This window comes from Peromyscus eremicus, chromosome 2 (genome assembly GCF_949786415.1).
Source record: "Peromyscus eremicus chromosome 2, PerEre_H2_v1, whole genome shotgun sequence".
NCBI classification, from domain to species: Eukaryota; Metazoa; Chordata; class Mammalia; order Rodentia; family Cricetidae; genus Peromyscus; species Peromyscus eremicus.
In genome coordinates this window covers 78,808,271-78,831,869 of record NC_081417.1, presented here as the reverse complement: position 1 = coordinate 78,831,869, position 23,599 = coordinate 78,808,271, and the positions used below count along the sequence as shown (strand labels likewise).

The following is a 23,599-nucleotide window of genomic DNA, read 5'->3' as shown; positions in this document are numbered from 1 at the left end:
CTGTTATCAAACAGCTAATTGTAAGTTTGATTTTTATTTTTCTGATTAGTGAAATTGAGTATGTTTTTTTCAAACAGCTGTTGACCATTTGTTTGTTTTCTTTGGGAAAAAAAAAATCTGTGTAGGTCTTTTATCTGTCCCCTGCCCACCAAGGACAGGGTCAAACTAACCTCTCACCTTTTCTTCTTGAGGAACCTCTTGCTTCCACCTCCTACCTTCCGGAATTACAGCATATATAATACTAGTGCTCTAACTCCTGAACTGTGGAGCCCTCACCTTATAGCTGTGTACAAACAGGCCCAGCTCTATTACCTGGTTTTTAAAATAGAATTGTTTTTTAGTTTTGTAGTTGAATATGTGGAATTCCTTGTCTATTCTGGATAATAACCCCTAATCAGATACATAGTTTGCACATATTTTCTCCCATATAGTGTATTTCTTCCTTGTCTCTTTGTCTCCTCTCCACCTCTTCATCGAAAACCAAACCAAAACAACAGCACAAAAGTTGGATTTTTCAGTGTTTCTGCAACAGTATTTCTTAAGGTGAATAAGGAAGCTTCATTTTTCTGATACCTGACCAAATGTAGTACCTGTCATGCTCGTAGAATTGAATGCTTCTTGTTCCAACTCAGACCCTAGTAGAAAAAGTTCTCTTAACACATTTTTGGTTGTCCTGAAAATCTTGTGTGCCCAGCATTGTAATGAAGAAGACTCTAGGCCTTAGGAATTTTGTAGCACATTGTAATGTGTTACCTATTTCTTCTACTTTTCTTGAGTAGTTCCATTTATAAATAATTCAGACATGACACTGGATAATGCCTGATTGAGTTCATTTTGTTTAATAAACAATATCCCTATTTAATTTAGATGAAGTCACTAAGAATTAGAGACATCAAGTAGCATTCTGTAGTATTCAGTCTGTGCTTACATATTTCTTGGAATTGGTACATGGCTATCACTAAAATCATAGTCTCTGCTACTAAAAATTGTATGGGTTGTATGTTCATATCTAAAATTGTCTGTGAAAGGCAGTCTACATGCAAGCCCACAGCTTCTCTTTGTGTTTACTGTTAATTCTGTAAGTTAACCATAGCTGTTGTGTTTTATTTTGGTCATGGAGCTCTTTTAGTAATTCATTTCACCAAGAGATTGTGATGTCATTGGAAACACTTGCGAAGGTGGGATGTTAGGGAGAGAGTTGGTGGTAGTTTTACCAGCTTTCTCCCTGGGTAGTACTTTGGATTATAACTTTCAGATTATGAAAGTAGAACTCTTTACCAGTTATTTTGAAAAAGCATCAGTAATGCCTTGTCTGGATTCCATATGGAAAATTTATTTTTGTTTTTAAGATTTATTTAAAAATTTTTATGTGTATGTATGTTTTGCCTGCACTCACATATGTGCACCTTGTACATACCTAGTACTCAAGGAGGTCAGAAGAGGGTGATGGACCGATCATTTGGGAGTAGAGTTAGAATTCTGAGCTGCCAAGTGATACTGGGAATCAGACCTGGGAGCAGATCAGCCAGTGTTCTTCAGTTTGTTTATTCTGAGACCAAGTGCTCTCTTTTGTGGAGAACAGGCTGGCCTGAAATTCATGGAGATCCATCTGCCTCTGCCTCCCAAGTGCTGGGATTAATGTCTGCCACCCTGCCCGGCTGCAGCCAGTGTTCTTAACCAGGCTGGCCTTGAACTCACAGAAGTCTATCTGCCTGTTTTTACCTCCTAAATTCTGGGATTAAAGGCATGCACCACCATGTCTAGCTTACTCAACATTTTAATAATTTATATTACCAGTACCTATTATAGATGCTTATGTTAATTTTTGATCAGGTTTTTTTGCATAAATTTGAGATACTCTTACAGGTAGTTCTGAGTGCTCAGTATGGTTGGTATGTTTATATTCTTTTTCATCAGCCATTAAAAAAGGAGACAAACCTTGATTCACTATAAGTTTGTGTGGTGACACATACCTTTGATCCCAGCACTCAGGAGGCCAAGGCAAGGGATTTCTGAGTTCAGGGATAGCCTGGTCTACATAGTGAGTTCAAAGACAGACAGGTCTATATAGAGAGAGCCTGCCTTCCCCAACAACAACAAAACGAAGAAAATTGTATTGCTGTTTTAATCCTATTACAGAAATCACGGCAGTCTACAAAGCTAGAATCAATGCATAGGATAAAATCTAAATGTCAAGAAGCTTCTTCCATCCCTGCTTTTCCATGCTATCTCTCCCGCCTTGTATTAGTACAGTGATTATAGGTACCAAGTGTCACTTGAACGATTCATCAGTATTGAATTCACGTAGGAAGTTCCTGTATTTCTCTATTTCAGTAATTGATCCTTTGCATCTTATTTTAAAAATAGTCTTTATTTGGAGGGTTTGAAACTATTTTATTTTCTAGCATCTCCAGGTCTTATGTGAAATATGGTTGTATTTGTGTTTATGTGCTATAAATGTGTACATGTGTGTTTTTAAGAATCCCTCAACACTTATATCTAAGCCCCAGGAGCATTAGCTAAAATAATGTGAGTTTCTGCTAAGGCGTGGATGATAGGGTGCTGGATTAGGTAGTAAGTATATGTTCAAAGAGATTTCTTCACAGGAGCAAAGATGGATAAGTGGATATGGAACGTAGCAAGCTCTTGGTGTACCTTAAGTTAATGCTGTCTGCTGACAATGTATACTTGATTTCTCATTGTGGTCTACAATTTTAAGTTTTATGAAGTTCTTATCATAAATCTTAAATTGGGAAACCTTTAAGTAATTAAAAGTATTTCACATGTATAATGAAAAAATTCACAAGTAAAGAATTTTTTTTTTTTTTTTGAAATGTGGTATTACCCAGTCCTGTTCTTTGCTGGTAATAGTTCAAAGTGCTATGTGCAGGTAGGGGTGTGTGTGTGTGTGTGTGTGTGTGTGTGTGTGTGTGTGTGTGTGTGTGTGTGTATGTATACATATATGTACACATATACATACACATATACATAATATGCAAATGTGTAAACATAAAATGTTTATGTGCATACAATGTGTGTATAAACATAATGTAGATATATAAAACAGGAAATACTTTATAGAGATTTATATGTAGCTTTTGTTTTAAAGTATACAGAATGAGTGTTGGTTAGAAGCATAATTGAAAAGTGAGAAAAACTGAATGTGGGGGCTGGAGAGATGGCTCTGGGTTGGGTTCCCATCACCCACATAGGTTAACAAATAAAGCTGCATCAGCCTATGGCAGGGAATAATGGGAACAACACATACTCACAGCATACAGAGAGACATCCCACAGCAGATAGCTGCATATTTTAACAGAGGAAACTGAGGCGCAGAGGTGTCTGACCAAGTTACTGTAGGTAGGTGGAGATTTAAATCAGGTTTTTACTCAGGCCATGACATTTCTTATTCCCTGCTATCAGATCAGATTGGTTGGCTCCTTGTTGGCAGTGTTTGAGATGATAGGAACTCTGACTGAAAAAGGAATGTTCCATTTCATTTGTAGAAGAAGAGCAAATTATTATGCCCGGATCCTATTTAAGAATTTAGGCAGAGTAGTACTTTTCCACCAACTGTCCCCCTTTCCTCTCCTCTAACAGGTTTTTCAACTTTTCTTGTTTGTTTTAAAACAGAAAACAGGGTCTCACTATGGTCTGTACCATGCTGTCCCAGAACTCAGAGATTCTCCCACCTCTGCTCCCAGTACTGGGGTTAAGGTGTTCACCACCACACTCACACTTGGAGTTTTGTTTTTAACTCCTTTATTTAGCCCCATTGCATGAAATTCTATTATTTCTTTTGTGTACTCTAGCAATTTAGCCCCAAGATTTTAACAATAACAACAAAACCCATTAAATCATAACTCCTCAAAGTATTTATTTGTCATAGTGATGCAAACATTTATTTTTACCTTTGTAACTATTTTTAGGCATTTGAAGAAACAGAAGTGAGGAAAAAAAAACAAAATAATTACCAACTGGCAATTTCCCAAATTGTATCCCCCCCCCCCCCCCCCCCAGCGTACACACAGGGTTTCTCTGTATAACAGCTCTAGCTCACTTTGTAGGCCAGCTGGCTTTGAACTAACTCATGGAGATCTCTTGCTTGAGTGCTGGGATTAAAGGTGTGTGGGCTTCAAAAACTTTTATTGATCCCAATTTTCCAAATTTATTCCATCCTCTTGGGGGTAATGTCATGTATGGTAAGAAGGCAGGAATTTAGACCAGTATACAGTAATTCTTAACCATCTTTTGTGTTTATTGCAGGCCTTTTTAGAAATGGCTTCTGAAGAAGCTGCTGTTACTATGGTAAATTATTACACTCCTGTTACTCCTCATCTACGAAGTCAGCCTGTTTATATCCAGTATTCCAATCACCGAGAACTTAAGACTGACAATCTGCCTAATCAGGCTGTAAGTATTATAGGCATCTGTAAGAATAATTATAGAAACGTGGTATCATAACTTAAAATTAATTTTCTATACTTTAGAGAAGAACTACCATATATTCATTTAAGTGCACTTTATTATAATTGAGTATATAATTTGTTCTTAAAGGCTTAATAATAAAAACAGTTTTGTTTGGAAAAGTTGGAAGTTATGACATTAGAAATGACACTTATTGGGGTCACATTCTTGTAATCCTAGCAATAGGAAGCTGGACTATACAGGAAGACTCTCAGAAAAAGCAAGAAGTAACATTTTTTCCCCCTCAAAACTATTTTCACTGCTGTGGGATGTCTTTCTGTACACTCTGAATATGTGTTGTCCCCATTGGTTAATAAATAAGCTGCTTTGGTGACTCTTTGTGTAAGAGTAGGACCTGTGAGATTTCCCTCTTCCAGTTTAGCATTTCTATTGGTGTTGTTTTTGTTCAAGTCTTGGCTTAGGCAGCCACATGTTGATGTAGGTATCCTGGATGTGGCTTCCCAGTCATTTCTAGGAGATAGCATCTCATAGCAGACTTCCTGTCCTCTGGCTCTTACAATCTCTTCCCTTTCCCCCCTATGATGTTCCCTGAGCCTTGGATGCAGGGGTTGTGTTGTAAATGTATCCGGGGGGCTGGCTGGGCACCTGTCCATCAGTTGTCCTCTGCATTTTGACCAGTTACAGTTTTCTGTAATGATCTCCTGTCTGCTGCAAAGTGAAGGGTGTTTGATGAAAGGTCATCTGTGGGTATATGCGGGAGATTTTGTCCAGTCAGCTGCTCCCAAATGAACACACTGAGGCTTATAGTAATTATAAATGCTCAGCCAATAGTTCAGACTTGTTACTAGCTAACTCTTACATTTAAATTAACCCATATTTCTTTTTTTTTTTTTGTTTTTTTGTTTTTTTGTTTTTTTGTTTTTCCCGACAGGGTTTCTCTGTGTAGCTTTGCGCCTTTCCTGGAACTTACTTGGTAGCCCAGGCTGGCCTTGAACTCACAGAGATCCGCCTGGCTCTGCCTCCCGAGTGCTGGGATTAAAGGCGTGCGCCACCACCGCCCGGCTAACCCATATTTCTTATCTATACTTTGCCACGTGGCTTGGTACCTTTTCTCAGTACAACATGCTCATCTTGCCTCTCCGTACGACTCTGGCGACTCTTAATTTTGCCCTTCTTCACCCTAGCATCCTTAGTTTGGCTCTCCTACATAACCTCCTGTTCAGTTATTGGCCAGTTAGCTTCTTTATTGAACCAATCTAAGTGACAAATTTTCACAGCGTACAAAAGAATTGTTCCACAGTATGTGGGTATAAGCATAAGTATTTAGAATGTAAGATTTTTTTAATATAAAGAGAATTTTGCATGTATTCTTGATCTAGGGCAAGAATTCTCCAGCTTTTTAGTTGAGAGATTATTATGGGAACAGCATTTGTACTTGTATTAAATTAGTATTTTCTACATTAATACAGGAACATTTCCTGCACATAATCCTTATTTTAGTACATAATGACATATAATAAACTGATGCAGTATTTGATATTGTTTAATTGAACAGACTTTCTATTAATCACCACTCATGCTCTTTTTCTTTCTTGGTGATCAAATTTAGAGCCTTAAGCATGCTAAAGAGGAGCTGTACTATTGAGCTATAGCTCGGACTATTTTCTTCAATGAAAATTGAAGTTTATAGATCACAAATAAGAAGCCTGCTCATGGTTTAACATTTGAGCAATCTAGAAAAATATGGAGAAAAAAAGCAAGCGTCTATTTGACCAGGATAATTGGTGCTAATGTTTTCCTATATATTCTTTTGTTGCGGTATCTATGTATGTAACTGTGCACAGATGGAATTTTGGTGTGTGAAGTGCTTTCATTTTTACTCTGTAACAATATGTTATGGACGTTGTTCTACAGCATGAGACATAGAGCCACTTTTGAATTTTCAGTGACTGCTTGTTATTTCCATAATAGAAGAGCTATAATTTGTCCAGGTTTTTGATAAGCATTGAAATGTTTTTCCTGTTTTATGGTTTTACTAATAGTATTGCAACAGTATACTTTTTTTTTTTTTTTTTTGTTTTGTTTTTCGAGACAAGGTTTCTCTGTGTAGCTTTGTGCCTTTCCTGGAACTCACTTGGTAGCCCAGGCTGGCCTCGAACTCACAAGAGATCCGCCTGGCTCTGCCTCCCGAGTGCAGATTAAAGGCGTGCGCCACCAACGCCCGGCGGAACCTTATCTTATTAGATCTGTTTCTAACAGTGAAATCCTTGGGTTCAAGCATATCCATGTTTTAATAATCTGTTCCTGATTTCTTTATTTACTTAATATTAAATAATTGTATCTTATTGTTAAACTCTTACTTAATAATTCATAACAATTTGCAGTAGTTTTTCTTAGAGTCATTTCCTTTAACTTTAAAAAAAACCGTGTGTGTGTGTGTGTGTGTGTGTGTGTGTGTGTGTGTGTGTGTGTGTGTGTGCGCGCGCGCGCGCGCGCGCGCGCATGTGCAATATGTTCATGTTTGTACATTGTAGTATGGGCACAAATGTGTGGCTTTTTTGTTTAGAGGTCAGAGGACAGCTTTGGGCATCATTCCTTGCCTTCCACCTTGTTTGAGACTATGTTATTGACACTGAGCTCCAGGCTGGCTGGCCCTTGAGTCCATGAGCATTCTGTCCTCACCTCCATCTCCTGGAGGAGCACAGGCATACATATGGCAGTGCCGAGAGGTTTTCCACACGTTCCCTGGATTGAGAATCAGGTCCTCCTGCTTGCATTGCTGCAGATGCTTTAACTGATGAGCCATCTCTCCTGTCCTCCTCTCACTTTCTGAATTGTAGGAGACACATAACAGATTGTTTTTTCCCCGTGAGACAGGGTTTCTCTGTGTGGCTTTGGTGCCTGGATCTCGCTCTGTAGCCCAGGCTGGCCTCGAACTCACAGAGATCTGCCTGCCTCTGCCTCCCCAGTGCTGGGACTAAAGGTGTGTGCCACCACCGCCTGGCCATATAACAGATTTTTAATGGTTGTTGAGGACAACCATGACTCATTCATCTTTGGAACTTCTTCACTGTTTTGAACTGAAATTCCCTGTCTTAAATAAGAACTTTCCAGTTCCTCCTTTTCTTGGCCTCTATCAACTACCATTCTACTTTCAGACTATGAATTTATGTTTAGATATTTTTTTATTCATTTAGCAACCTCTCTTAAGATTATCTTGTCTTTCCATACCATGCTCCAGTACAGTGCACCAAGATTTAAACGAAATAAGATTTCTTTGAATATTGTTAAAATGTATTTATTTATTTTTGTTGATGGTGTGTCTATGAATGTACACCACATGTGTGTGTGTTGCCCATGGAGATCAGAAGAAGAAAGCATCCAGTTGCTTGGAACTTAAGTTATGGTAGTTGTGAGCTATGATGTGGTTACGACAAGCTCAACCCATGTCCTCTGCAAGAGCAACAAGTGCTCTCAGCAGCTCAGCCAACTCTCCAGCCTCTCTTCCAATACTTTTGATTGCTTCGGGTTTGATACTCAAGTCTTCGTTCTCCTGTTGGTTTCTTTGTTTGTTTTTTTGTTTTTTTGTTTGTTTGTTTTTTGAAGAATAAAGATGGGGCTTTATTCTTTCTTATGGCAAGATAAGTTTCTTTTTCATTACTTATTTAATAACCCATTTATTAATCTACTGATGAGAAACTTATCTTAATTTTTCATGCATGCCCTTCCTGCATGCTTACAGTATGCATTTATATACACTTGTTAATAAATATATGTTGCATTCGTTGTTCATGAATGCTGCTCACTTGGCATGCACTCCAAATCTAGTTTGGACCGAACATTTCTATTCCATTCCTGCCTTAGTAAGCACTATAGCTTAATCTATTGAGGAACAATATACTGTACTGTCTCTTCAGAAATTAACTGATCATATTCTTTATAATTATTTTGTTAAGTCTTTCTTTCTTTTTAATAAATTGGAATTGGGTTGAGTTTTGTAAGTTTGGAAATAACTAACATATTCTTCTCTGATCCTTTATTGCCAGAAGTTCTGCTTTGTTTGTTTTTCTTTTAGCCTTTCAGTAGAATTTAAACATTTTCTTCATGTAAGTCATACAGTTTTAGCAATAGTCTGATTCCTAAGGATGTTAGTATAAATTGCCAGAAGAAAAGATAATTTAATAAAAACTTAAAGATTGGATTATGCCAAAGGGAAACAGTGAGAAATCCCAGTTGCTCGGCAACCACAGGCACCCAAATGGCCTAGTTTATTCTTAGATAGCCTTGATTTCTTCCCAACCCTTTTTTACTTTCACTTTTGTACAGTTTCATTCCAAACCCTACACCAGCATTAAGTCAAAATGGAAAGTACCTGTTTACATGTACTTAAAAATGTTGAGATTTTTGTTTGTTTTTATTCTGAAAGCCTAGGAAGTGGAGAAATTCACATTTCTTACCTTTTTGGGGTTCTCTGAGTATCAAGATATACCTCAAAGCATGCATTTGACTTTCCCAGCTGTGGATACTTGTTCAAGTCCATAGGAAGTCAATGTTTCTCCACATGTAGGTTGCGACCCCTTGATGAGTCAAACTAACATTTTCAAAGGCGTTGTCTAAGACCATCGGAAAACAGATATTTACATTACAATTCATAACAGTAGCAAAATTACAGTTATGAAGTAGAAACGAAAATAACTTTTTGGTGGGGGTCACAACAACACAAAAAACTGTATAAAGCGTCGTAGCATTAGGAAGGTTGAGAACCATTGATAGGAAATAGTTTTACCTCCTTGATTTACAGGAAAATCATAATTATTAAATGTAATTGTGGGTCGATGTGAAAAAAATGTAATTATGTTATGAAGCACAAAATTTGAAAACTTCTTACTTTGGAGTTTTTCTTGACCTTGTTAAGTAGTTTATGAATCTGCAGAAATGACTTTGTAAGGATTTTACCTTAAAATGTTTTCTAAATAATTATTAAAATTAAGAGTAAAGACTAGAATATTTACTCTGTGCTAGTTTCTGTTCTTGACTTTGGAAATGTATCTTCACATCACACAGATACTTGGTGTTTAAGATAGGGACATACTATGATGCCCACATGAGGTTGAACTCTCTTTGTAGCCCAGGCTGTCCTCCTACTCCTCTTCTCTTTTATCAGCTTCGAAGTGCTGGATTACAAGTATGTGCCACCATGCTCCCTTGGGCACGTTTAAGCTTTATGAGACTTAATAAAGTCCTTGTGCTTATTTGATTATACTGCTTCTGTGTCCCTTATTAATAGTATAGTCATTCTAGAATTGTTGCCCCAAATTTCTAAAAATCATCTCCCACAGTAATTTTATTGCATTATAATTTGAAACATCAGAAGCATTTTTATCTTCTCTCACTTTTTGTTTGCTTAAATGTTTTTGCTTAGTTAAAAATTGCTACTGAGAACTTGGTGTGTGGTATTAATGCATATTTATAATCCCAGCACTGGAACGGCTGAGGCAGGAAGATTTTAGCTCAAAATTGCCCTTGGCTATACCATAAAACCCTGTCTCAATTCAAAAGAAAAAGCTCAAAATCTTACATTTATAAAATATATCTATCATATTTTCACTACCCCCCCCATTTTTTAAATTCAAAAGTTCTTTTCTTTCCTTCCTCTCTCCCCTTCCTGTCTTTATTCTTTTCTTTGCTTCTGCTCCTCCCTCCCCCTCCATCTCTTGAACTTTTGATCTTCCAGTCTCAATCCCCTCAGTGCAGGGATTACAGGTACCAACACACCCCACTTTAAAAGCATATGTTCATTTTCTTGTTAGTTCTTTAGAGAGCACCAGTGCAGACTCTATTGAATGCTCTAGTGATGAGAACATTATGCACCATTGAATCTCATATTTTTCTACCAAAGAGAAAAAGTGAAGAAAGAACGATAGCAAAACTAGCAGCAGCAAGCACTCACTAGAATTAAAATTAATAGACAAGGCAAGTAAAGAATTAAGTGAGATGAGATTTGTGTTTAGTTGCACATGCTTTAGGTATTCAATCATTTTTAACGTGAGAGGAATGCTCACTGTGAAATGTCTTTGTCCAGATACTCCAGAGCTGTAATACCTAATGCAGAAGTAATGACCTATATTTTGATAATTGTAAAATTCAGCTCCCCAGCCGGGCAGTGGTGGTGCACGCCTTTAATCCCAGCACTCAGGAGGCAGAGCCAGGCGGATCTCTATGAGTTCGAGGCCAGCCTGGTCTACAGAGCAAGTTCCAGGACAGGCTCCAAAGCTACACAGAGAAACTCTGTCTTTAAAAAAACAAAAAAACGCCGGGCGTTGGTGGCGCACGCCTTTAATCCCAGCACTCGGGAGGCAGAGCCAGGCGGATCTCTGTGAGTTCGAGGCCAGCCTGGGCTACCAAGTGAGTTCCAGGAAAAGGTGCAAAGCTACACAGAGAAACCCTGTCTCGAAAAAACAAAAACAAAAACAACAAAATTCAGTTCCCCAGTTACTGTAGCTGATAGCTGTTATATTGAGCAGGGTTAAAATCTAGGCTTTTTTACAGGAATCTGTTAGCTGTAGGATAGCACTGACTAATACCTTCCATATGCCTCTTTAACTTGTGGTGTGTGTAGAATACAGTTCATACAATATTTGCTTGTTAATTCTAATCTTGTAACTTTAACTTTTTTTTATTGGTACCCCTCACCCCATACACATCAAGTTAAAGATTCAAATGGAAATCTGAGTTAGTTTTCAAACTTATAAAAGCGGCACCACCCTCATTTTCTAGTAAAATCTTACTAAGAATCTCACAGAGGTAGATTGTCATGTTTAAAGCAAGACTGGGGTTCTAGGGCCCCACACTATTGGCTATAAGAGAATAAGTTTTGAGAAGTAATGATACAAACAAAATATTCAGTTAATTCACATATTGTTCTTAAGGTGATGTTGCTTTGGAAACTAAACATTGGGTCGTTTTTTGTATTATCTGATATGTAAAAAAAGTCTATATTATAAAATCACTATTAAAATACACTAGCATTTTTGAAAGGATTATGTTCACCTCAGCATATGTAGACATTGGAATTGATAGAGAGATTAGTGTGGCCTCTGCACTCATACAGATTTGTGAAGTATTCTGTATTTTTTTTTAAAAAAAAAAAGACTTTCTCTAATTTATAAGGAACAAATTAAGTGTTTAAAATAGACAAAGAACATATTCATAGCCAGGGACAATGGTACAGCCTTTAATTACAGCACTTGGGAGGCAAAGACAGGCAGATCTCTGAGTTCAAGAACAGCCTGCTCTATGTAGTTAGTTCCAGGACAGCCAGAGGTATAGTCTCAAAACAAAGAAAATAATAAAAGAAAAAGAACAAATACAGGTGTATTAAAAAAAGGGGGGGATTTGTTGAATTAAGCATACAGAAGTAAAAGGCTCCCAAGTTTGATAAAGGCACTTAATTTTAACAAAATTCATTATAGCAAAACATTAAAAACTCAAGCATTTGGGGTTGGGGATTTAGCTCAGTGGTAGAGCGCTTGCCTAGCAAGCGCAAGGCCCTGGGTTCGGTCCTCAGCTCTGGGAAAAAAAAAAAACAAAAAACTCAAGCATTTCACATTAGAAAAATTATAAACACAAAGTATAAACTACCGCCAATTATTTAAAATAACAATTCTATGACTAACATTTTGGAATTGATTATAATGTATGAAAATGAAAGCTATATTAAATTTGTAGAATTTTTCATTTTGATGTACACACATTTTCCATATTATCACCATTCTTAAGTAAATATTGCTAGCATGGAGGAACTTTTTGTAATTTCAGCACTACGCTGAGTTTGAGGCCAGCTATGTCTCCATTGGGGTTGGGGTGCACAAGGCCTCAACCATGCACAAAGAACCACAGGCAACTAAGGAGTGCTGAGAACTGAAGAAATAGTCTTCCTTGGGGAAGAGTATACCAATTTTTTTCCAATAGCAAAAGGTCAGCTCTAAAATATATATACATACAGTTGATGTTATGCAGGTTGTACTTATTCTCCTTTCAGTTCCTGTTTAAAAATAATTATTGTAAGTTTTGAGGGAATTAAAAATGTAGAAAATATATGCAGGTAGAGTATAAAGTTTCAATTCTCAAGCCTTTTGAGAGTATATGACCAACCCGCTCCTTTATTATTGACTGGTACTTTGTGTATGCTTCCTACAAATGGGGCATTTCTTCTACCAACTAGAATAAGGTAGTCAACACTTGTTTGGGTTGGTAACACAGACCTGTAATCACATTTACTTAGGAGGATCATGAGTTTAGGATCTATTGGGACCACACAGTATATTTTAAAGCCAGCTCAGATATGACTTTATGCAGTGTGGTACCTTGCGCAGCCTTGATGCGGAGGGGGGGGGGGGTGGTACCGCCGGTGGTGCCGCCGCCTCCGCCGCCGCCGCCGCCGCCGCCGCCGCCGGGCTCTGCTGACTCCCCATGGGAGACCTTGAATTGAAGGATGTGGGGATGGGGAGTGGCTTGGATGGGGGGAGGGAGGAGGTGGGATCTGTGGGTGTTATGTAGGGTGAGTAGAAAATTTCTTAATTAAAAAAAAGTACCCCAAAAATTCTTGGATAGGATGTTTGCCTGGTGTGCATGAGGCCCTGAGTTCAGTATCTACTTCTGGACACACATCCCCCAAAATAAGAAATTAATATTGATACATTACTCCTCTGCCACCTGTAGATCCCATTTGTGTTTTGCTAATTGTTCTGATAGTACTGCGTGTAGCAAAATGGTATAATTAGGCTCATGTATGTGTTCTGTTTGGTTATGTCTTTTTAGTCATTTTAGACAAACTCTGCTTTTCTTTTAATCTCATGTCCTTATAAAATGAAAGGCAGAGAGGTAGACAGATCTCTGTGAGTTCAAGGCCAGCCTGGGCTACGAGTGAGTTCCAGGAAAGGCACAAAGCTACACAGAGAAACCCTGTCTCAAAAAAACAAAACCAAACAAAACAAAACAAAAAAAGAAAGAAAGAAAGAAAGAAAGAAAAGAAGAAAACGAAAGGCAGTTTATTTCTCAAAATCTCCCTCAGCTTTTGTTGGTCTTATATTTCGTTGTGATTTCAGTTCAGGATATGTATCTTTGACAAATATCTAAAAGTGACACAGTCATGTTTGCCAGGCTTCTGTACTTTGAAGTTAGTACACTTCTCACCCATTATTCATTGAGAAGGGTGGTAGGTTGGTTAGTTGTTTCTTGGACCCCCCCCATTCTAAAAAAATCCAAGGATGCTAAAACCACTTCTATAAAATGGTGTAATAGCTGTATATACCATAAGCACACATTGTTGTGTACACTTTACATTCCCTCTAGATTACTTAAAATACCTAATGCAGTGTGAATGCTATGTAAGTAGTTGTAATACTGCCAGATGTGGTGATATATACCCTTGCAGTACCCGGCACTCAGAAAGGAGGGTGACAAATTCCAGGCCAGCCTTAGCTACATAATAGCAAGACCTGGTCTCAACAAAAACCCCTAAGGGTGTGTGTGTGTGTGTGTGTGTGTAGATGGAAATTTTTTCATTTGTGTTTAGATGTTGTACCTGCAGATATGGAGGGCCCGACTTCAAGGGGGAAAGAAGTAATATCTCGTGCATAGGCATTTATTTGGAGATACCATAAATGCTGTTCTTTACTAGCTATCAGTTGTCAGTTAGCATTATGGACTTAGGGGTTTCTGTTTGTTTTATGGATGACTTTTGATGTTCAAATTTCTTGGATTGGTTCAGTGGGAGCCCTTTCAAGTTGTTTTCTGTAACCTTTTGACGTATCACCTTTATCATTTCAGTGATTTTTACATTCTGGAAAAATGTAAAAAAATACTACAAAACCAAAATTATTTCACACTTACCTTCTGCTTTTCCTGCTACAGCTCTGAACCAATTGTTTTTAGAAGTCCTTGTTTCATTTCAGTGGAAATGTATTAGAAGCTTGCTTGTACACTAACACCCCTTGCCAGGCTAGCTCTTCATACCGGTTCATTGCTTGCCCACTCCATGGATGGACCTCTTCATCCTGCTCAGGCTGTCTTCATCACATTGGCTACCTATATCGTTGTGGGCACCCTTCTAACTCCTTGGGCTCTGGCATTCTCCATCAGCTGCTCCCCACCCATCTTCTGATTCTTCTCATGCTCTTCAGATGATAGCGAACATTGAAAGCACCTTACACACACACACACACACACACACACACACACACACACACACACACACCCATAGATACCTTCTTTTCCTTATTTGGGTCCAGATTTCCCTTTGCAAGGCAGCCCTGGCTGTGGATTTGCTCCTCTGCTTGTTCATGATGTTCCACGGCAGGGAGGCCTGCTTATAATAATGACCTACTTTCCCCACTAACACACCAGTCACATTTACACTTATCTTAAGTCATCCAAAGACTTTAGAACTGAATTGTTAAGCAGTAATGCTGGAACTAAAGCATGCACCGCTGCTCCTGGCTTTTTTCATGTGTGTTTGGAGGATCAAACCCAGGTCCTCATGCTTACACAACAAGTACTTTATTGGCTGAGACATCTCCTGAGCCCCATCTTTAAAAAAAAAAAATACAAAAAACCAAGGACACTGAAAACTTGGCTCTCTACTACTTGGGATATGTGCATCCAGATAAAGTATATGGGAATGAATTGTTTTATGTCATCTCAGCTTCAGGATCCATTCACTGCTTCTGTGATCAAAAGTGGTAATTTTTCTTTTTTCTTATTTTTGGCTTGTTTTCTAGAGAGCCCAAGCTGCACTGCAGGCTGTCAGTGCTGTCCAGTCAGGAAACCTGTCCCTTCCTGGAGCTCCTTCCAATGAAGGCACAGTGCTGGCTGGACAGAGCCCTGTGCTCCGGATAATTATTGAAAACCTATTTTACCCTGTCACTCTGGAAGTTCTTCATCAGGTAAGGAACAAGCTCTCTGAAAGCAGAATCAAAAGTGGTTTCTCGAACTTTAGTTATTATCTGTTTTCTAAGTTGGGTGTGATAGCACACAGCTTTAATCCCAGCACTTGGGAGGCAGAGGCAGGCAGATCCTTTGAGTTCAAGGCCAGCCTGGTCTACAGAGTGAGCGCCAGAACAGCCAGCACTACACAGAGTAACCTCCCCCCCCCCCAATCTGTTGTTTACTGATTTGATTGATATTTTCTTTTCATTATCTGCTTAAATAATAAATAAGATTTACCATCCTGTTTCATAGAAGAAATTGTGTCAGGTATTTTTTGACGGCCTCCCTTTTCTAAATTTTCTTCCTTTGTTTATTTTGAGACAGGGTCAACCTATATACCCCTGTCCTGTAACTCACTGTAGACCAGACTGGTCTCAAATTCACAGAGGTGTGCCTGCCTCTGCCTCTCGAGTGCTGATATTAAAGGTGTTATGTCATTACACCTGGCCTAACTTGAATTTTAGATTTTAAAAGATGCATAAGAGTGGCAGGGCTTAGGATGTAACTGAGTGGTAGAGACATGTGGCATGAATAACTTTCATGCATGAGATCTTACATTCAATTCCTAATACCAGTAACTATGAGAATAATACCAAACACTAGAGGGAAAATAGTGGGTAAAAAATTCTAATTTTAATGTAGTGGCATACATTTATAACCCTAGCACTTAAGAGGCTGAAACAGGAGGATTGTCCAGTTGATAGCAAAACCCCATGTCAAAAATCATCAAATTTGAATTATTTTCCTGTCTTTAGTCATTGTACTATTGCTATGAAGGGACACCATGACCAAGACAACTCTTACTGAAAGAAAACATTTAATTTGGGGCTTGCTTATAGTTTCAGAGGCTTATTATTAGTCCATTATCATCATGGCACATGCATACACACACACACACACACACACACACACACACACACACACACACACACCCCTATAAATAAAAATAATTGGCTAGGCAGTGGTGGTGTACACCTTTAATCCCAGCACTTCGAAAGCAGAGGATCTCTGTCAGTTCAAGGCCAGACTGATTTAGAGAGTAAGTTTGAGGACAGCCAGTGCTACACAGGGAAACCCTGTCTCAACTAACCCCCTCCAAAAAAAAAAAAATTGCACATAGATAGGTAGGTAAGTAGATAGGTAGAGATATGTATATGTGTATATATGTATATATAAATTCTGAAGGGAAGATCTCTAATAAGCTTTAGTATATACACAGATATATGATATGCATTATGTTAGATAATCACTTATGTCCAGTGTAATCTTTGTAGGTAATTCATTAGTGCATGTAAACTGTCTTATCAAAGATATTCCACTAAATCAGGGCTAGTGATATTTAAAATTTACAAATTGGAAGGTCACCTACTTACATAATTTTCTAGTGAGTAAAACTGGGGACACATCCTTCAATAAGGCCATATCTCCTAATCCTTCCCAAATAGTTCCACCAATTTGGGGCCAGATACGCAAACATGAGCCTATAGGAGCTATTCTCATTCAAACCACCATGCTCCACTCCATGGCCACTCCTAAACCCTGTAAGAAGATTCCACAATCTCTTTACTCATGTGTCCTTCACGACTCTAAAGCCAGAACCACATGGATGACACTGCTATGTTCAGCTGCTTGCTTTACAGTAGAGCTAGGCACCATTACTTATTTTATCTCTCAACATGAGCCTTGGCTCCTCCCCTGAGGCTCTTTTTTTCTTCAAACTGTACACTTTATACTTCTTTTTCTTCACTTGCTCTTATCCATTGTGGATCTGCATAAGTGTGATCACTAATAACCACATGGCAATCATTGCTAGGCTGTCTTGGAATTTTCTCCATTAAAGAAATTAGTCTATCACTTTTGGTGGGGGGCAGGTTGAGACAGGGTTTCTTTGTGTAGCCTTAGCTGTTTTAGAACTAGCTCTGTTGACCAGGCTGGCCTCAAACCCACAAAGATCCACTTGCCTCTGTCAACTGAGTGCTGGGATTAAAGAGATGTGCTGCCACCACCACCCACCACCAACACTGGCTTATTTTATTACTTTCAAATTTAGCTGAAGGCAAATTCTTAGGACAAGGCCAGAAAGTAGTCACAGTCTTAGCCAAAATTATGCAGAAATGGTCTCTAGCCCAGTTGCTGATATTATTGTTCCCCTCAGAAACATCTTAAGCCAGGCTTCCATAGTCCTCAGCACTACTGTCTTCCAAACTTCTTCTAGGATGACCCATTGAACTCCACTTTTCTAATTCAGAATTCCAAAGTCTTTCACATTTCTCAAAAAAAAAAAAAAAAAAAAAAAAAAAAAAAAAAGCATGGTCAGTTTTGTCACTGTAGTAGTCTACTCCTTGATTCCAATTTCTGGGAACCAGGTATCTAAATATTTGAGCCTATGGGGGACATGCTCATTCAAACCCTCATATGTGCCTTTGGATATATATGACTAAATGAAGAATTGCAGGGTGGGTGTGTGTATGTTCAAAAACTGAAACACATCTTAACCTGAATTCAAACATATAAATAAGTGGGCTCTTAGCCCACTTCCACCATTAGCATTTCAGTTTATGATAGGAGTTGGATCCTTTCCCAGTGTGTTCCCAGGAATGTAAATACCAAGTATACCAGTTAGTAGGACTACTGTGTTTCTTTCAATAGTTATCTAAGTACCGTTTTCAAAATAAAGTGCACCTGTGAAGCATTTCCCAGGGAACTTTAACAGTCATGTTTGTAGCCACCCTTGTCCTTCCCTAAAAGTAGTTTAGTAGTTGCTTAAGTCATTGGTTTCATTGTTCTGTTAAATTTGTTTTCTGTTTATTGCACAAAGTAGCATTTAACAGTCAAAGTACTGGAGACTTGATTTGTAACTTGTCTTTTATTCTGTTTCTTTCACAAAGATAACGACCTCTATTACCTATCAGTAGAGTGTTTGCATCTGCTTTTGTAATGCTGTTGCTTATTTATATTCTTAAAAAAGGTACTTTTAAACCAATGACTCAACATTGCCACCATCCATCAGGTGCACTTGGTGTCATGAGGTCATGTCCTAATGGTCTAGTGAGCATTTTCCCCAAACAGTAACAGACTTTCTTATATAGAAAATCATGGAATCCTGGGTGAGCAGGACTTTTCAATTTTCAGTACCATCAGTTTGGTTAAGACTTTCAGTCTTTAGTTACAGAAGTCATTGTTTAGTTCTTCTTTCCAGGGCAATGGGGAAAAAAATCTTTTTACCAAAGCCTTTAGGCTTCACATACAAATGTTGCCCCCATTTACTTATCCTCAGTACCTAAAATGCTTTAACACCTTGTCTTTTCTGGAACCCTGTCTATCTGTGTTCTCTGTTCTCTAGTTTAGCCCTATCTTTACTTCCCTTTCTGTTTCTTGGGCTTGGGATACTCCTTAACCTACAAAGTCAGTTGACTGATGTTCGTCATTCAGTCATCTCAGATGTTCCTCCTTAAAGAGTCTTCCTTTACTTTAAGTCCTCTCCCTCAACACTGTATCTCCTTCACCCTGACTTAGTCATTGTTCTGTTGCTGTGAAGAGACACCAAGACCATGCAAATCTTACAAAAGAAGACATTTAATTGGAGGCTTGCTTACAGTATCAGAAGTTTAGCCTATTATCATTATGGGGTGGGGACTGGGCTGCAAGCAAGCAGGTGCTCGACCAGTAACTGAGAGCTACATCCTGATCTATAGGCAAAGAGAGAGACTCTGAGCTTGGCATGGGCTTTTGAAACCTCAAAGCCCACCCCCAGTGACACTTCCTTCAACAGGGTCCCACCTCTTAATCGTTTTAATCCTTTCAGATATTACCATTCCCTGGTGACTAAGCATTCAAATATATGAGCCTGTGGGTCCATTCTTACTCAAACCACAGTGCCCTTCTAGATTGTGTGCTTAAAGTTAGAGGAGCTAGAGCTGGTTTGAATTTTGCTCTACCAATGCACTCCATTTAATCTCATTCCTCTCTCTTGCTCCTATTTTTCTTATAATACTTTGATAAAACCAAACATTATGGTTTCCTTTGCCTATTTATTGTCTCAAGAAAGGCAGATCATTTTGGTTGCTCTTTAATTTGCCAGTACTTAAAAAAGTATCTTAAAATTTGAACAAGCCTGTATTTGAACATCTTGTTTCTGCCTATAAAAGCCTCCAGAAGTAGCTGGTGATTTACAGGGGTGAAATAAGTCATTTGACTTCTTATTTTAATTCATACACTTGTGAACATCATTGTATCACTATCAGTTAATAACTATTATAGCCTTCTGTTTTAAAATTGTACCATTTGTACATACTATAAAATTGGTTAAATAATTGAGTACCTGTTGTGTGCCAGGATCATGCATAGGACGCTAACATCTGAGGCTTATTTTAAGACATTTTTGTACCAGAAGTTTTAATAGAGAAAATTATATTTTACATATTAAAGGGTAAGAGATCATGAATTTGAGGCCTGCTTGAACCACATAACAAGAGATTGTCTTAAACAAACCCTTTTTTCCAGATATTTTCTAAATTTGGCACGGTCTTGAAGATTATCACCTTTACAAAGAATAATCAGTTTCAAGCCTTGCTTCAGTATGCTGACTCATTGAATGCACATTATGCCAAAATGGTAATTATACTTTTCCTTTTCCATTATTATTAGTCACTCACTTTGGAGACACCTGAAGAAGCCATCACATCTCACTTGCTCCTTGTGTTTTATTAAATGTGCTTTTTGATTGTTGTAAACTGTATTGTTTCCTTCTAAGCTAAAACTTACTGCTTTCCCATTGGAAAAAGCAGCTTTAGTCTATCATTTCTCAGATCTCTGAGACTCATTGCTGGTGGTCACATTTAAATCTGTACCTAAGCATAGCACTCCTGATGCAGTCTGACTGATCAGTAGATGTTTGACCTTGTGCTTTCATTTACTTGTCTTCAATCAGCCAGAGATTGATTTCACTACTTTTATAACCATATTCAGCTCTCATTGTTATTGAGCTCTGAATTGGTAAAGACATTAAACCTTAAGAAATATGCTGCTGTCAGTCTATGTTTTCTTTTTTTAAGTACTTGAATCTTTGGTTTTGTTTTAATGAGACAAAGTAACACACTTGGTCACATTAGCTACAGCTCTCTTGGAAAGCTGTCAATAACCTTAATTCTGCTTTGTTACTTGTTTAGAGATAGAGATACAAGTTTAACATACTTTTGTTTCTCTTACAGTTTGTGGAATAGTTTTTTCATTTTCTGTATCCTCTAGCTGCATGTTTATCATACAGTTGACATATTTTTTGGGTTTTGTGTCTGTTTTTATAAATTTGACTATTTGTGAAAGCAGGCAGTAACCACAAATAGCCCACTGGTAAATTTATTCTAGCGAAGGGGAGGATTACTAATCTTTGGTCACAAGTGACTGACTCCCTTTGTTTTTTATTCAAAAAAGCAATTCTAAAAAAAAAAAAAAAAACTATGGCAGATAATATTTTATGTAATATGACTAACATACTATTTACAGTGTTTCATCAATACATTATACTCACCAATATAAATTATACTAAAATGAAATTGAAGTATGAAATTAACACCTTTATATATTTACTGTGGACAAAATAACCATGATAATAGTGTTTCTATAATATAATACAATACAATAGTTTTCCAAGCTTTTATGTTTTTTTCTTTCATTGATCTGACCACTTGAGAATAATAAAAGTAAACCTAGATCTTTGGCCTTTTGTCCTCTGCTCTCTGCTTAGTGTTAAATTGGTGCTGTCTCAGAAGAGACTAGTCAGTGAGTCAGTATGGTCTTGACAAAACACCAGTCCCTTTCTCATCTCTTTAGGCTTTGGATGGCCAGAATATCTATAATGCATGCTGCACTCTGCGGATTGACTTCTCCAAGCTCACCAGCCTTAATGTGAAATATAATAATGACAAAAGCAGAGACTTCACTCGCTTAGACCTTCCGACTGGTGACGGTCAGCCATCTCTTGAACCTCCTATGGCTGCTGCTTTTGGTGAGTCGTTCCCTTTTCAGTCACAGAGCAAATTTTCTAAAGTTAGAGTTTCACTTATTTATGTCAGTCTTTTTCTTCTTGGCTTCTCTTGGGACTTCTAAAGGAAAGCATATATTCTAAAGAAACAAATATGCCTGTATATTAAACCTTAATAAGGTAGTGCTGTTAGTTCACAAAACATAGAAGTATGAAATTCTGTTCCAAGTTATTTTTCAAACATTAACACATTAATAATATTACCCAAAAGCTACTTATTTGCTTTAAATTAATTATCTTAATGTTAACTTTGATTTTAAATTTGCAGATTTGTAAGCAGAATTTTGGCATTAAGTGCTCTTGAGAAAAATAATTTTTCTTTTAAAGTAATGATAACTTGCTATCTGGTGGTGACATACGCCTTCAATCCTAGCACGTGGGAGGCAGAGGCAGATGGATCTCTGTGAGTTCTAGGCCAGCCTGGTCTACAGAGTAAGTTCCAAAACAGTCAAGGCTACACAGAGAAACCCTGTCTTGAACAACAACAATAGAACCAACAACAACAAAAAAAGAGTAATAACTTTCAAATCAGTGTCCTAAATTAGCATTTTGTTTTCCCTTTATTCAAAAAGAATTGATCTTATTCTGTTTTACTTAAGCAGTAAACTTCATCTTTGTGAATATTAATATTTTACAATTAATATGTGAATATTAATATTTTACAATAAATAGACCCCTTGAAAATATTTGCTTTCCAAATTAGGTCTTCAAAAGTAGGTTTGAAGAGCTTCCCTCTTATTTAAAATAATATAAAAATTTATTACTTTAAGTAAAGATTTTTTCAAGACAGGGTTTCACTGTGTAACTTTGCGCCTTTCCTGGAACTCATTATGTAGCCCAGACTGGCCTCGAACTCACAGAGATCCGCCTGCCTCTGCCTCCTGAGTGTTGGGATTAAAGGCGTGCGCCACCACCACTCAGTAAAATAAAGTAAATCTTAATGGCCAGGTATGGTGGCCCACACCTTTAATCAGGAAACAGAAGAAGGAGGATGTCTGTGAATTGGAGGCTAGCCCTGGTGTTCATAGTGAGTTCTAAAACAGCCAGGACTACATAGAGACCCTGTCTCCAAAAAAACCAAAAACACAAGCAATAACAACAAAAATCTTAAAAAAGATAAACCTTTATGTAAAGGCCAAAAAAAAAAAATGAATTGACTATCTTGCATGTATCATTAGATTAATTTTCAGCTTTATATATCTAAAAAGTAGTATTTATTATTTAGGAAAGTTAAATTTAAATATCATTGGGCTTTATTTTCCTCTGCTAAGTAACACCTTAAAATATTGTTGATACCTAGTAGTATTTAATCCCCCTCCCTCCCTCCTTCCCTTCCTCCCTCCTCTTCCTCTCTCCTTCTCTCTCATTCATTGATTCATTCATTTTTCTGAAATTATGTCTTTATGTAGCCCTGCCTGTCCTGGAACTCAGTATGTAGACCAGGCTGGCCTTGAACTCAGAGATCTGTCTGCCTCTGCCTGCAAAGTGCTGGGATTAAAGGAGTGTGCCATCATGACTAGCTCAGACTTCTTTTATATGTGAGAAAAGTAAAGCATTAAAATAACTAATTGGTTTTCCAAAATTTTTGTAGAAAATAGTTTGTAATTCTATTTTAAAGTAAAACCTTTTTGTCTTTGTCATTAGAAATTAGGACAAATTTAAGCTTGCAAGCACTTGACTATCAAATGTAGAACAAGTTTTATTACAATAATTGGAAAATATATATTATATATACTGATATAACAAATATTGTTATGAAAGGAGAAGCACCTTTGAAAATTAAAATAAGAGTTTTTGGTTTCTGAATATAAGATACTTCAAAATAATGTCTACATTCTAAATGTAATTTATCAGAGAAAAATATTTATGTCTTATATGAAAGTTTGTTCTCTAATATTTGACACTGATTCCTTCCTTGCTTCTCTTGGCTTGGAGACTGCACACTCTCCTTTCCTCTGACATCACTTTAAAGGTTGTGTGTGTGCACATGTGTGCTTGTGCACATGGAGGCCGGAGTTTGACTTCACTTGTCATCTCTGTCATTCTCTACCTCTGAATCTTGAGCTCACTTACTGGCTAGACTAGCTGGCTAGCGAGCCCTCGGGATCCTCTTATCTCCACCCTCTTCTATACTCAGACCTT

The 23,599-nt window shown here is 37.7% G+C and overlaps 1 protein-coding gene across 1 annotated transcript in view; it reads left to right on the top strand.

The window, feature by feature from the left end:
* Window positions 1–23,599, top strand: part of Ptbp3 (polypyrimidine tract binding protein 3) — a 76,144-nt gene that overhangs the window by 35,710 nt on the left and 16,835 nt on the right. The window contains exons 5-8 of the mRNA XM_059254408.1: window positions 4,267–4,413; window positions 15,210–15,374; window positions 19,921–20,031; window positions 21,247–21,421. Of these exons, the coding sequence (XP_059110391.1) occupies window positions 4,267–4,413; window positions 15,210–15,374; window positions 19,921–20,031; window positions 21,247–21,421 (598 nt within the window). The remainder of the gene's footprint in view (window positions 1–4,266; window positions 4,414–15,209; window positions 15,375–19,920; window positions 20,032–21,246; window positions 21,422–23,599) is intronic.